This window comes from Cryptomeria japonica, chromosome 7 (genome assembly GCF_030272615.1).
Source record: "Cryptomeria japonica chromosome 7, Sugi_1.0, whole genome shotgun sequence".
Taxonomy (NCBI): domain Eukaryota; kingdom Viridiplantae; phylum Streptophyta; class Pinopsida; order Cupressales; family Cupressaceae; genus Cryptomeria; species Cryptomeria japonica.
The window spans coordinates 231,670,597-231,687,536 of record NC_081411.1 but is presented as its reverse complement, the minus strand read 5'-3'; the positions used below and the strand labels follow the sequence as shown (position 1 = coordinate 231,687,536).

The 16,940-nt window shown below is 33.7% G+C and overlaps 1 protein-coding gene across 1 annotated transcript; it reads left to right on the top strand.

Moving 5' to 3' along the window:
• Positions 1 to 2,903: 2,903 nt before the first annotated feature.
• Positions 2,904 to 5,240, top strand: LOC131028423 (isoeugenol synthase 1-like). The gene is made up of 7 exons (XM_057958685.2): positions 2,904 to 2,925; positions 3,111 to 3,192; positions 3,417 to 3,600; positions 3,698 to 3,832; positions 4,368 to 4,602; positions 4,743 to 4,946; positions 5,041 to 5,240. Exons 1-7 carry the CDS (start codon positions 2,904 to 2,906, stop codon positions 5,238 to 5,240), a joined length of 1,062 nt encoding a protein of 353 aa, XP_057814668.2.
• The last annotated feature ends 11,700 nt before the right edge of the window (positions 5,241 to 16,940 follow it).

The following is a 16,940-nucleotide window of genomic DNA, read 5'->3' as shown; positions in this document are numbered from 1 at the left end:
TCACCTTTTCTATATGTGTGTGTGTGTATATTGATTCATATTCACACACACACACACACACACACACACACACACACACACAGAGGGGTTTGGCATGTGCTAGTAAAGATATAGATATGTTTGTACATTTATGTGCATACATATGTGCGTTAGTAAAAAATTATAGATGTTGCTCGTGCTTTGTAGAAAAAGTTGCATTTTCCTTTTTCATAACACACCGCGTTAGTCATAATCATTGTTTCACAAATTAACAAAACACTAGAAATGTGATGCATTCAAACAATTGCAAAGTTAAAAAAGCAAGCAACCCACTGCATTTTCTAGCTCTTAACACATTCACCCCCAACACAAAAACTTTCAACAAATCAAACAACAAAAATGTGTTTGGTTGGAGCAAAAAAATAGTGGACACTTGCAAACCATTCTAATTTTTTCTACAGACAAGAAAAAGAATGAGCATTTCATTTTTTACAACTCTGCTCACTATGGAAAACTAACACATAATTATGAAAATATATATACCTTTAAAATTTTCTAGATCTTCTTCAGCCAACCAACCCACAAACATTGAACCTTGGTATCCTAACACGACCATGCTACAAAATGATTAATGATTTTCACAGACAGAACACAAAATGACACAAGAAATAAAAAAAAATTCATCTAGTCTTAGGGTTTCAAATCACCACAACCACCTAAGCCACTACCCAAATCATTGTCCTCTTGATACCTCCCAATGACACCCCTCACAACCACCTCTGTGATACAAAAATGATAAAAAAAATTGCAATGAAAATGCAGGGTTGAGGAAGGAATCATTAAACTATCATGTTATCTGTTAGGGTTTGAATTTGTCGATGCCGCCATACCCATACACAACAATCTTCAAACATCCCACCCACCTGTGCACCACAATACCTCCTCCCAACACATGAAAAAACCCGCATGCTAACAGGTGATAACAATATACCCATACAACTCACGTTATGGATGTGGTTGGCTTTGTCCTCCCCTTTGTAACCATAAATATTTTGACAATGCATACCTACAACTCCAATGGAAGAGCAACTCCCTCGTTTAGTGATTCAACCAGGGACATTCAACCAAAATGATCTCAATGGATTTATTCAAACTTTTTTCCCCTCCTCTTCGATAAGATTTTGGCATGCAGCTCTCGTACGAAATATATCCAAAAATTTCAAAATCGAGTTTTCATTCAAAATTTAAAAAATAATAATTGAAAACTATGCACGTAACATGTGACCGACGATATTAGTCAGCTCGTGACAACCGATGTTAGTCACCTCATGACAACCGATGTTAGTCACCTCGTGACAACCGATGTTAGTCACCTCATGGACGCCAAAAATGTTAACCGTGTGGACGCCAAAATGTTAACTGCATGCAAGCTTTGATGTTAGCTGCCTCGCCCAATGTAATCATCCCATTGCCATGACAACGATCGGCAAAATGTTAACCGCGGGCAAGCTTTTCCGTCAAATGCAAAAAGGCAACATAAACCACGTCATCGTGGCCACAAATACCTCCATGTCATCTATGGGTCCCAAGAACGTCGGTCTCATGACATTTCGTACTTGAATGGTATGCCTTCGACATCATGTAGGGGCATGTCATTTTGGAGAAAGAATAGCTATAGCCTAATTTTACTCCGTAAAAATAGAAGGATGGATGAAGGTCATGTTAATATTTTATTTATTCTAGGGTTTGCGTATTTCAATGCAACCATGGATAAAGGTGTCATTTTTATGGAACACGTGCGATGACTGTAGGGCATACCAAATGGGCACTAGCTACCTAGGCAGCAAAATGGCATGGAGCATCCCCATCCACGTGTTATGTCTACATACCCATCCAACGTACGATGTAGCAACTGACATTTACTGCATTTACTTCCTTTGCTGATTAGGTGTTTTGTCCAACAAGTACAGAAAGCAATTTTTTTATATACAAAAATCTTTCAATTTCAAAACATTTTGGGATGGAATTTGCGAGGTGGTTCAAGGAAAAATAATTTGTGTAAAGTAAATATTTTTCAATGCATAAAATAAATCATTTTATTAGAAAATAGTAAGAGTATAAATACAAGTGCACATTATTTAAGAATTCTTGAAATTGAAACTAGTTTTTATCAACATTTTACATTTAAGAATTCTTAATCACTAACATGTAACAAAATGCAAAAGTAAATTTACCTTAATTAAGTATTAAAAATAATTTCTTTAAATAATCTCTTTTATTATAATACTAATTAAAAATATATAAAAAATAGTTTTGAAATGGAAGAGATTTAATGTAGAGGTTTATAGCAATTTTACACCTTATCATTATGTATAATCTTTTTGAGGATTATTTACCACTTCCTAACATTGATAAGGTGCAAAATTGCTATAAACCATACTCAAAACACCATTTAAAGTAGGCAATGTCTATCTAAATCACCATATGCGATTTTTAAAAAAATTATATTTATTAACATCAATAAATTTTTCATTTAAATAAAATTTAGAAAAAAGTATTCATTAAAAAAATGCACACCATAAATGTCGGACGCGACTATTCTAGCTCCAAAATGAAAGTACGGATTGACTAACACGCGTGTTAGCCGCGTGTTTTACACCGTCGATTTTGCAATAAATGGCTGCGATTGACTAACACGTCGCTATCACTCTGTACGAAAGGTCCGTTTTGGAGCCAGAATAAATGTCAGCTGCTACACCATACGTTGGGGACTTTTGGCTCCAAAACGGCAGTACGGATTGACTAGCACGTTTTACACCAGCGATTTTGTAATAAACGACTGCAATTGACTAACACGTCATTATCACGCTGTACGAAAGATCTGTTTTGAAACCAGAGTAACTTCAGCCGTAAATTGAAGGGATATGCCGGCATGGGAAATGGATGGTAAAATATTTTATTTTGATATATTGATTCTAAATTTTTTTGGAAGATTAGTCGTGCAGGAAATGAATGTGGCTAAGATTTCTTCAATTACCATTAATAGTAATCACTTCACCTAATTATCCTAAAAGCTTTCTGGAATGTGTTAATGAAAAAATGAAATTGTTGACTTCACGTTTCACTGACAGATTATTTAATTGCCTGTCGTTCGATAACTGTTGCAAAGACTTGTAGGGCCCAAAACGCTCAGAGTAAACAAGCAGTCCAGCTGTAAACAAAGGAACTTGTAGTGAACTCCGAAAAATTCAAATCAAGAGCTCATCAAGGCGTTCACTGAACAAATTGGTTATACTTTTGTTTAAATTTTGTTTCATCAAGAGATATAGATAATTCGCTGTGTTTGTTTAGACTGTCTTTGAGTTTTCATTTTAAGTTGTCTGATACGTTTCTTACACAGTCAGTTATGATTTTGCAGTTATTATTTTGCAGTGAAGGGGCAAGATGAATAGAATATTGATAATTGGAGCAACTGGGTACATTGGCAAATATATGGCGAAAGCCAGTGTCTCACTTGGCTACCCAACATTTGGTTTTGTGCGTCCTTCCACTGCAGCTCCTCATTCTTCCAAATCACAATTACTCCAACAATTCAGAGATGATGGTATTGTCATTCTTCAGGTCAGTGATTCGCATCTCACAAGCATATTCATATTGGTTTTGATCTTATGTCCTTTAAACAGAAGGATCCCTTTAACAATTTTGTTGATGGGAGCAGGGATCTTTAGATGACCATAACAGCCTTGTCAATGCAATCAAGCAAGTGGATATAGTAATATCTGCAGTTGCCATTCCCCAGCATTTAGAACAGCTCAATATTATAAAGGCTATCAAGGAAGCAGGAAATATAAAGGTAATAAATGGCTTCTGAATTTTTCTCTCACATAACCAACTGGTGAGTAATTAGCCATCCTCTGTTTAGATTCTAAGTCTAAATTGGATTCTCATCTTGTTATTATTCTGAATTTTCACAAAAAAAATTTAGATTTACTATAAATAGCAAGTTTTGTTAGGAGATTTATTATATAAATAGCTATTTCTACATGTGTTTTACATTTAATTGTGCGAGTTATACTTACTCTATTTAGTAAGCTATGTTCAATTAAGACTCTGCAACTCAGTTGTTTTATGCTACTCGGAATCATGTTTTGATTATCAAACTTTTCCATGTAAAATCTATATATTATGTACTATTATTCTTCTCTGCATTTTCCATTCTTGTTATTTTTCTTACAGTTTACAATCAGAGTAGTGAATCATCTAATAACAAGAAGGTGACCTATATTTTATGGGGCAGATCAAAAAAATATTATACTTGTGATTGTTCAATAAACTTGTAATTTATTGTGGCATTCATAACATCGTATGTCTTCTTTTGGTTCAAACAGAGGTTCTTGCCATCAGAATTTGGCAATGAAGTGGACAGAACCAAAACGTTGGTTCCCTTTCAGAGAATAAATGATATTAGGAAAACCATTCGCAGGGCAATTGAAGAGGCAGAGATTCCCTACACTTCTGTTTCTGCCAATTCTTGTGCTGCTTATTTCGTTGACTATTTCCTTCATCCTCGTCAAAAACCACCACCACAGGAAGTTGTTATATATGGAGATGGTTTTACTAAAGGTATACGCAGTACTACAAAATTTAGATAGAGAATATGGGTTGAACATCACCTATTATAGAAATCTATTGTGATATTATCATTTATCTGATATTTAGTTTTACTTAAAGAATTTTGAATGTTTCTTAACGTCGTTGTTCAGCTGTCATGAATTTAGAAGATGACATCGCCACTCTAAACATAATGGTAGCCAATGATCCCAGAACACTAAACAAGCTAGTGATTTACAAGCCTCCAATGAATATGATTAGCCAGAGTGAGATTATTTCACTGTGGGAGAAGAGAACTGGACGGACTCTTAAAAGGGTCTATTTGCCTGAAGCTGAGATGCTGAAGCTCTCAGAAAGTAAGATGAAATCATTCGATACATACTCTTCATTATTTGTTGATATCTGTAAAATCCAAATCGAATATTCTAACTCTAGTGTGTATCATTGCAGCTTTGCCTGATCCAGATAACATCCCCGTTTCAATTTTGCACAGTATTTTTGTTAAAGGTGATCAAACCGACTACGAGTTCACAAATGAAGATCTGGAGGTTACTAAACTTTATCCTGAATATAAGTTTACAAGCATTGATGAATTTCTGGACATCTGCAAGTCAAACCCGCCAGAAACAAAACTTGCATCCTTTGTATAGCAGATGTCTATAGATTGTACTACAATGGGTTTCTCTGATAAATTCTAGGTCGATGGTTGGGATATATCAATACATTGTAATATTCCTCGAATTAATAAAGTAAATAAACTGTTATTAGAAAACTACAAGGCAAGGTATATGATGGGATTAAATTCTAAGAAACACAAACCACCAAGACTGCTGTTCTATTTGCCAATCTCAAACTTCTAAAACTATCCGATGCTATACACTGACATGTGTCTTCGTCTAGATCTGCCTATTGTTGCAACTTGCACTACTCACTCTTCTATCCTCTATTTTGCCCAACACTAAACCATTCAAACTTACCTACCTTCATTGTCAAAACCATTGAACTGTTGTTACTATGCTTGATGGTGAAAAGAGTGATAAAGATCCCAAAAAGATTTCCAACCTATTTTTGTCATGTTAGGTGATTGTATTTTTGTCATGTAGGCCTTGTATCATTTCTCAATTGTCGCATTACAGACATAGGCACTTTTTCCAAAGAGTGTATATTGATGAGAAAACTATATTACTTACTATGAAAGTAGCCTATTTTTATTTTAGTCGATATTAATGCTAAATATTTAATAATATTTAACATGAAAATTTTCTTTTAATAAGAAAGAACATTTCTGATTTCACAATCATACAAATTTACTTATTTAAGAAATAAGAATGAAAATAAACTATTATATAGATTGGAAGTAATAAAACGATATTATCAAGATTCAATGTGAAGAAAAAGATACCAATAAATTATTTTAAGCATTCATTTGTATTAAACTTATACGTTATAGATTTTATAAAAAGTCAAGTTAATTGTGTTAAAAATAAGAATAATTTGTACTTACTTAAATACATGTATCTAATAAACTCTAAATTTATTTTATAAAATGACACTTATTGTTAATGTTTTCTTTACTTAGACCTACTGGTTTGCTATTAATGGTTGGTCATATTTATATTTGACAAATTAATTTTTATTTGTTAAAATTGTTCATATTTTATGTTTCCCTTTACCTCTTTTTATGCTTTAAAACATTCATTCACATTATCTAACATTTTTTTATAGTTTCAATGGGATAATAGAAAGAGTGTTTATTTATTTTTATTTTTTAAATTTTTTTATGGAAAAAGGGGTAAAAATTTATTGATCAAGATAAATCATCAATATAAGGGAGCAATAGCCAAAAATAATAAATATCCCAAAAGAATAAGCAAGAACCAAAAATAGAACAACACGATCCACAAAATCTAGAAAAGAGACAACAACCATAATGTAAAAGGCACCCACATTATCTTTGCATGTCTTCAAAAATCAGCCATTCACTCTAGGGGGAGATGCTCCCAATTATCCATACTCTAGTCACCTATGCGCTCTGAATCCCATTTGTCTTGACTAGAAACAAATAAAATTGAAGAAACAAATCAGAAGATCTTTACTCCATCCTAGAAAGAGCATGAATAGAAGGTCCTTGAAATCCACACTTCTAAAGATTCTCCCAAGTGCGGAATTTATTGTAAGTAGAAAACCAAGGGAAAAAATTACATTTCGGCCACACAAACTTCAACCAAGGGACCTCAATTGTTTCATATTTCTATCTATAAATATATTCATATCCACTAGCAATAGAATAAGTTATCCTACAATGTGGAATTCACTCCTCTTGAGAGAATTTCAAACTCTTCCTATAATAATTCTAGATTTCTCAGTACAATTGTGCGAAGAAGATCGTAGTGGCCATTCACAAGGGTCCTTCCATCTGCACACCTCCACCTATCCCAACCTCTAAACCAACTTAAAATATTCTGCCCTCACTCAATTATCCTTCATAAATATAATGGAGAGAGCCTCTATATGTGGGTATATATTCAAGATAGGGGGAACAACCACCCCAAGAGTCAACCCAAACGAGGGTCTCTCATCCCTTGCCAAAAATCTAGAAAAGACCTCAAATAAATTACTCATCTTTTTAAAGTCTCCTAGATCATAGACACTTTTCTATTTATTCCTTCTATACAATCCACATCCCTCAAGTACTTCTAGGAGAGAGTATTTCCCCATCTTTGATCTTGATTGGTGCACCAATGCCAATACAATTTAGTAGCAAAAATCTTGACTCATAAGTAAGGCCTAATGTAATCCCTGTCCCCCTTATTTCTTAGAACTACAAACAATCTCCCAATTGACAAAATTCAACTTAGATAAAGAGAGGTTTCAAACTAATAAAAATTATCATGAAAAAAAATCTAACCCCTTAATGAAGCCAATGGGAGCTACATGGGCCATACACCAGTAGATGGGTAAAGATTTCACCATTGATTTCAATAACAACACTCTTCTAGTAAAACAAATTCATCTAAAGGTCCAATGACTTACATTCCTTTGAAACTTATCCAACACATTCTACCAATTCCCTCTAGGCAAGGGGCCTAGGGAGAGAGGTATACCCAATAAACCATAGGTAAAGTAATAATTTGAATCTTGAGAATAAAAACAATCTTAGCTTGGAACAATGGGGGAGAATTAAGGAAGAAAATATATGACTTTCCTTCTTTCATTTGTTGTCATGAGGTAGAAAGATAGATATCTAGAGCATGCCTAAAGTTTGAAGCTTCTTTAACTTTGGCCACTTCCAAAAGGGTTGTGTCACCCATAAATTGTAAGTGGGAATTAGAAGGTCGATTATTACCCCACATCCATCTAGAAATCAACCCTTGTCACACATGAAATTTTAAAAGGTGACTGAATCCTTTAGCTAATAAATTGACAAGGTGAGAGAGGAATGCCTTACCTAAGGCCTCTCGAAGTACCAAACAAAGATATGGGTTCATTGTTGATAAGAATAAAGTAGGAAAGAGATGTAACACAACTCATAATCCACTTGATCCATTCCTTATCAAACCCAAAGGTACCAATTTTTTTTGGAGAAAAAACCATTTGGCCCAATCGTATGCTTGAGGCATGTGAAATTTGATAAACATAGCCCTCTCCTTTGAATTATCCATGGAATAAAGGGCCTTAACAACAATCATTGCCTTCAAAATAGAAAACCACCCTGCACTTTTGAGATAAGCTTGTCATGAACTTTCTTAAGTCTCTCATCAATCAATTTGGTCCACTTCTCATTCCTTTCTACCACGAGAATGTTTAGTGTACACCTATTTCAAATTGGGTTCTGCCAAATTCTTTGTCCAACTTGGGAAGCTTCTTATTTAAAGATATAAAAATATATAAAAGATCATTATAATTAATAATATATAGAATTAAGTGGATTGAAAAATAAAAATCTATTGGTGTAAATTTGTGCAATGTTATGTTAAGTTCTAATTGAGCAATGTGATAATGTGTTGTTGTTGGATACTAGAGGTAGTGAGCCAAAGGATTCTTCTGGGATTGTAGCATTGTGGTAGTTTTGATTCAATGTTGGATTATGTCTCTTTCTTTATTCAAGTCATCTAAGTAGTGAGCCCTTCTTTTTTCATGCATTTTTAACTAGGCAGTGAGCCCACCTCTAGTGAGCATTCTGGTAGTGAGCCACCCTTTGTAAAAATCACCTTAACCATTGTCATCCTAACAGGCATTTAATAAATAAGAATTAGCATTCTTCATGGTTTTTCCCTTCTTGGGATTTCCATGTAAAATTTAGTGTTTCTTGTATATGTTTCTTGTGTATGTTTCATGTGTGTGTTCTCATGCTTATATCTGTTTATGGTTAAGTAATCAAAAGTTTGTTTACTGGACCTGTTTCTATGGAACAAGTAAAAGACTTTAATTGACAACTAATTCACCCTCTCTCTCATTTGTTTGGGATATTCAAGATTTGGTATCGGAGCTTTGGTTCCTAGAATGTGAGACTAGCCACTCAAGAAAGATTCAATGGCACATAAATTGACTATTCCTACCCCTGAAGGATCCAACTATGATTTTTGGAGAGTGAAGATGAGGGGATATTTGATTTCTCTCAATTACAAGACTTGGAAAACTATGGAGATGAAGTATGTGATGCCAGTAAATTGTCCTACTACCCTAGATGAGATTGAAGCCTATCAAGAGAATGAACGAGAAAGGTATGTTATCTGTAGTGCCCTATCTAAAAGTGAATTGGTGAAGGTTGTTGCATTAGATACTAATGAATTCTGGCAAAGATTGAAAAAAATCTATGAGGGAAATGATAGAGTCAAGCTAGCTAAGATGTAGACGGCTAAAGGAAAATATGAGAAGACGAGGATGGAAGAAGGTGAGAAGACATAGAAAGTTATTTTTAGAAGGTTGACAATATAGTAAATGAGATCAGAGATCTTGACGAAACCTTGCATGATAAGGATGTGATAGAAAGGATTATGAGGACTTTACCCAAATGTTATAGTGATAAGATTTCAACTATTGAAGAACCTTATAATCCATCTAAATTCACTAGAGAATAGTTGCATGGTACCTTGTCTGCATTCAAGATGAGTATGTTTGGTAAAGACAAAGAAAGAATTGAGACAACATTTAAAGATATGTAAAATATTTGAATGAAGATTCAGATGATGAGAGCCTAGATGAAGTGAAAGAAAAATTTGTGAGAAAGCTAAAGAGAGGAACCGACAAGTATAAAGGTATGTTACCTCTTAAATATTTTAAGTGTGGAAAGATCGGACATTATGCTTCTAGATGTCCATAGAGAGGAACAAAATAAAAGTTAAAATAAAATAAAAGAAAGTTCAATAAGAAAGGATGCAATGTTAAATATGATGTTGGTATTTTAGATGATGAGTCAGATTATGAAGATGGTGATTGTTTGTTCTTGGCAGTAAAAGATGAATCTAAACTTAACAACAATAAGTAGATATCTAAGATTATCGAAACTATTGCATCAAAATTTCATGTTAGAAGAGAAATTGAAATGAATGGTTGATTGATAGTGGATGCTCAAATCATATGACTGGTGATAGAAGTAAGTTTGTAAAACTTAGAAAGTATGATGGTGGTTCTATTGGATTTGGAGATGATTAGACTGCACAGATTGTCATAATAGGTTCTATTACTTTTGATGGAAAATGTAATACTAACAATCTATACTATGTGAAAGGATTATATCATAATCTCTTAAGTATTGGACAAATGGTGAGAATGGTTACAATGTTGTTTTTTAGGATGGTTGTTGTGAGATCTAGAAAAGATTTGAAACTTATTGCTATAGAAAAAAAGACAAATGGAAATTTATTTCAATTGGAGGTTGCTATAGGAAATTTCTTATTATATTAAATCAATGAAAGTTGTCTATGGCACTAGAGCATGTGTCATATCAATTTTGACAGTTTGGTGAAGATTAGTTTGACAAGAGTGGTGAGAGATTTACTGAGACTGACTAAACCAGATAACAATGTTTGCAAAGAATGTCAAGTGGGAAAACAAACAAAGAGAACATTCAAAGGAAATGAATAATCTTCTACCAAAACTTAAGATTTAATGCACACACAATTATTTGGTTTGACCAGAATAAGGAGTTTACAATGTGAGAGATATTTCATGCTCTTAATTAATGATTATTCTAGAATTACTTGGGTTGCATTTTTAAGAGAAAAATCAAGCATTAGAAAAGTTTAAGTATTCAAAGATATAATTGAAAATAATTTTGATATAAAAATCAAATTCTTAAGATCAAATCTAGAGGAGGAGAGTTTATTTTTGGTGAATTTGACATTTTTGTGAGAAATATCAAATTAGGAGACATCTATTTTCCCTAGGACACCTCAATAGAATGGTGTGGTGGAAAGAATGAACATGGATATACAAGAAGTGGCAAGGACTATGATCAAAGAAGAAAACCTATTGCAAGTTTACAGAAGAGAAGCAATAGATATTGCAATATACAGTCACAATAGAGTTCTATTTTGGAAGAAACATTGGAAGACATCATATGAGTTGTGGCATGGAAGGGTTCCATTAGTGAGATATTTTAAAGTATTCGGAAGTAAATTCTATATCTAGAGAGATGAAGGAAATCTTGGAAATTTCGATAGCAGAGAAGACAAAGGTATCTTCCTAGGATATTCTACAATGAGAAAGGCTTACCGATGTTACAATAAGAGATTGAATAAAACTGGTGAAAATGCAAATGTAAAAGTTGATGAAAATATTTCCAAAGACTCGGGTATAGAAGTAAGATATGAATTTCATGAGTTAGAAAGCAAAGAAGAAGAGGAGAAGAGCTGGAAAGAAGATAAGAAGAAAGAAAAATGGGTTTCTCTGACAACTGTATCTAAAACTTTGAGGTATGTTCAGAAGAATCACTCTGAAAATCAAATTATAGGAGATAAGCACAAAGATGTTATTACAAGAAGTAAATCTATTGACGAACACGTTCTTTTGTTTTTACTTTCTGAAACTGAGCCTAAGATATTTGAAGAAGCATGTAATGATCAAATTTGGATGAAGGCTATGAAGGAAGAGTTAGATCAGATTGAGAAGAGTCAGACTTGGGAAGTAGACCCTAGACTGGAAGATAAGAATGTCATTTGAAAAAAGTCGGTGCTCTAGAATAAGTTGGATTTGATAGACAATAATACCCAAAATTATGAATATTAATGACAAAGTACAATAGGTCAGTAGGTGAATGAAGTAGGCATAATGACTAGGCTTCCTTCCCCCCAACTCATTCGTTGACCCATCCATGGGATGACATACTATTTGCATAAAGAAACAATAATATTTAATAAATGGAAAAAGAAAACTAAGGAAGAAAAATGATAACAATTACAATAAATGCAGGGAAAGAAATGATGAATTTACAGTTGCAGGTGGAAATAAAATCTGACAAAAAGACTTGGTGCATGGAAATGGTAAGGGAATTGATAAACTTGAGCATCTCAGCATGGGTAAGCAATGATGACCTCTAGTACTAGTAAACTAAAAGGACTTATAACAAGACAAGATAGGATAGTTTTATCATCGTGGAAAGGCACATGAGACAGCAATCCAACCACAAGTCATGCTATAAAGTGAGCATAGGTGGAAACCATGGGAAAAAACTAGACATGGTGTGGTCAAAGATAAATGGGAAAGTGATGACATCAACCACTGCAACTGGAACATGATCAAAAATAGAGAATTTCCTATCGAGAGGAAGACAAGAAAGAGTGATTGTAGAAAGAGGCAATCACTTAAGAATAAGAAACTAAAATAAATGGGTGTGAGTGAAAAGAAAATTGAAACATAGAAGTTTTCACCAAAGATTGAAAATGGTGCATCACACCACAAGATAGATAGGGATAGGAGGAGAAAACAAGACAATTCCTATCACGTAAGTGATACAAAGTGTTAGGATAGTTATTGTGATTTTTTTTTGTTTTTTATGATATTAGGCTATGAATATCTTAGTTTTTAACTTAATACCCCTAGAGGAATCAGGTAAACAAGTTTTCAACTCTAAGTTTATTCAGCAGTTGATACCCGCTAAAAAATAGATTTTGAGATAGTAACTGGCCAACAATACCCAAGGGTTTTCATTGTTGAATCTTTTATTTATTTATTATTTTTTATTTCTTTTGAAGTATTATGTACCTAGAAGGTACACATGGATTTGGAAGGAAATCCATTAATGACATTGATTTCTATCATAATACTATAAGAAAAAGCCTTGTTAGAGAGAGGTAACTTATAGAGCTTGAAATGGTTCTTGTTCACAATCAGAGCCATGCATTCAAAATCTATAGTATGAATCTTGACATCACCATTATCATAAATAACCTCTATCTCATAGGGACTAAGCCATCAAGTCTGAAATTTACCTTTGAAGTCTTGGAATTGCGAATCATAAAGTAGAGCCCAATCTCCTAGCTAAACTGAGTGTTGGTGAATAAAGCAATCATGCCAGACAGACCATTGTTTCTAAACAACTTCAGCATGAAAGAGAGCTTGTTGTTAAAGTTCATCCAAAGAGTGTAGTGCAATTCATTCCTTTTAAGCATCAGTTAAATTCATACCCAACTAAAGGGCAGTACGAAGAGTTTTCACCTTAAATTCAATTGGTAAAACTACTTTCTTATCATAGACAAGATCATATGGTGTAAGATCTGTGGTGGTCTTCCATGTCATGCAGTATTCCCACACTCCTACAAAGAGTTTGTCTGCCCAATCTCTCTTATGGAGTTTGACAATTTTGTTGATGATGTTCTCAAGCTCTCGGTTGGTCACTTCAACTTGTCCTTTGGATGAGGATGATTGTGGAAGACTTATGATGTTAGATCTCATATTCATGCAATAAATAGAGATGTGTTTTGATGTGAATTATGGTCCCTGATCTATAAAAATCTCTCGTAGAGCACCAAACCTGGTGAAAATCTCATAATACATAAATGACTTAAGTATCCCAAGCATGTTTTAGTGCAACAACTTGTACCCATTCAGTTGATATTCTTTGTTCTTGGAGGGGGGATTAATTGGTCTTAAAAAATAGGTACCCCATTTCCCAAAGGGCTCAATGGATAACTGAAGATGTAGAGGCATTTCATCCAAACATGAGGGACAATCCATGCATTGATACTTATCGCTATGTTGAACATATCTCTTGCAATATTTGTGGATTGTAGGCCAATAATATTTTGTAGTAAGAATTTTTTTGACATACCTCTAGGCTACAAAATGACCTCCGCAAGGTTTGGAGTGGCATGTATGAAGTATATCAAAGATATCGTCCTCAGCTACACATCGTCACATGACACTGTCAATGCTAGTATGAAACAACATCTCATTGATCCACGTTTATTGGCCATTGAGGACAATGAGCTTTCGATGTCCCCCAAGTGAATAGTGTTGAGGAAATCAGTATGTGACTAAATAGTTTTCAATGTATGAAAACCATACTATTTATTGAAATAGAAAAAAAATGTTCATCAGGAAAAGTATCATCAACTAGTATAGGTTCATCTTGTTGCTGCAACCTAGATAAAAATGTTTGCAACCACATTTTCGCAATCAAGATTATGAAGTGTAGTTATATCAAACTATTGTAACACTAATAACCATATATTCACTCTTCCTATTAGTATTGCTTTATTCATTAATAATCTTGTCGCAAAGTTATCAGTATGAATAAATATCTTATTACTAGTAAGGTAATGACAAAATTTATTCATTGCATATACTACATCAAAAAAATATTTTTCAGTCATAGTATATTTTACCTCAGCATAGGTATAATTCTTACTAATGTAATAAATTGACTAATAGATTGAATCAACTTTTTGTCTAAGCACCACCCCTATTGAATTGTCTAAGTAATCTTTGTGGATATGAAATGGTAAATCCTGACTTTGTCCATGTAACACCTATGTTGAAATGAGATTTCCTTTAATTTTCTCAAAGGATTTCTAACACTAATTTGTCCATAAAAAAACAACATCTTTACCTAGCAAGATGAAAAGATGTCAAGAAATTTTACTAAAATTTTGAATAAATTAATAATAATATCTAGCATGTCCTAAAAATCTACAAACATCTTTTTGATTGGCTATAATAGGTAAAGCCTAAATTATTTGTACTTTATTCAGATCAAATTCAATGACATTTGGAGAAATATAATGACTGAGTACTATACCTTTCATCGTAAGAATGTGACACTTTTCTTGACTCAAAGATAGATTGGTTTTAATGCATCGCTATAGAACCTTCTCAAGATTCGCTTTGGCTTCCCAATATGTGCCACCATAAAAAGTGAAATCATCCATGTAAAGTTCTCCACAATCATGAATTAGGTTAGTAAAAATAGTCAAAAATGCTCTCTGAAATGTTGCGGGAGCATTGCACAACCAAAAACGAAAAACAATATAAGAAATTGTCCCCCAAGGATAGGTAAATGTTGTTTTATCTTGGTCTTCTTGGGCTATACTATTGGTATTATGGATGTGTTGCATTGGTTTTGTCATTGATGTCAACACTTGTCAACACTTGAGAACATTTGTTAACACTTGGAGATCTTTGGTTATGTTCACCATCATGTTCAGTGACGTATGCACAGTCACCGCTATCTGGTTCACTGATAGGTTATATTGTTCACCGACACTGAGGATGATTTGTTATCATCTAGAGATTACTTGGTTATGTCGAAGACATTGTTTGGACACTTGGTTTTAGTGATTTGATTATTGGTACATTCGAGTTTGCATATTTGTTGTTACTAGAAAATAGGTCTAGGTTATGGATTGGCAAGCATTATCTATTCCAGATCAGCATGACACGTTATGGATATGATTTGTTATTGCTGTAAATGCATTGAGCTGACATCATGCATCACATATTGATTCATTTGTAATTGATTTAATTGTAATATATTAGTGAGCCGACCTACACATTTGGTCTTAAGTTTTGGTATATATGTAAGATCTCATTTGAGAGATTAGTGTGCAAGTGTGGAAGAGGAATATAATAAGGTATATGTGAGTATAAGTAGAGCTATACATGCAAACATCATTTGAAGATTCAAGGAAGGTATGAGGAAGACAATCAGAGCTTAATCGGTACTAAATTGGTACTGAATCTAGCATATGAAGATGCTATTTTGAGCAATACATTATCATTGGATTTAACCATCCAATTGTAGTCAGTGTGACTCCCAATTTGTGTTTGAGCAGTGAAATCTAGGCAGTTGGCCTTTCTGCATGTGCAAACCCCATTTGTACACACATACTATCTGTAGTAGTATCATCTAATTGTGGGTAAGGTTTCCCACTTTGGTTTTTCCCCTTATAGGGTTTCTACGTACAAATAATTGTGTTATGTGTTGTGTATGTTATTTGTCTTTCTATTTCATGCATTAAACTTTACTGGTATTGTTATTAACTGCTAAACCATTTACCGGCATTAAAGTTTGGTTTACCGGTATTATGCACTAAGTTTGATTAAGATAGTTTTTGGTTTGAAATTAATAGACAACTGATTCACACCCCCCCCCCTCTCAGTTGTCTCTGGGATCTACCAATTGGTATCAGAGCCTAGTCCTCTTTTTGCAAAAGTTTAACAACTTGAGGAGATCCTATGTCTATTAACTATTTCAGGAAGGATAGTCCAAAGCTTGATGGAACCAACTATGGTATATGGAAGATCAGAATGGAGACACATTTGAATCGCATTGGAAAGGACATATGGATTGTTACAAAGAATGGCTATGTTGCTCCTACTCAAGGTCAACCTAATCCACCAACCTTGGCTAAAGATGAAGAAAATGATTGAAAAGCAAGAGAAGCACTTTTGAGCGCATTGTCCGATCTGCAAATCATGGGATTATCAGACCGATCCACTATTAAAGCTATTTGGGATAAATTAGAGACATTTAATGAAGGCGATACCACTATCAAAATTGCAAAATTGGAACACTTCTGGGTCAGGTATAAAAATCTGAAAATGGAAGAAGATGAAAGGATTTCTGCTTTTATGGAAAGAGTTAATGAAATTATTTTTGGTATACAATGTTGTGGAGGATCCTTAAGTGAAGATGAAGTTGTTTTTAAAGTTTTAAGAGCTTTTCCACTGTCATACAAAATGAAAGTAACTACTATTAATGAATTGAGAATAATTCCTAATGTATCAATATCTAGAGATACATTGGTTAGAAAACTTTCAGCTTTTGAACTTGAGGAATTTGGTCCTATTGCTACAATTATGACAAATTTGGCCTTCAAAGCTTCATCATCTACAACATCGTCATCATC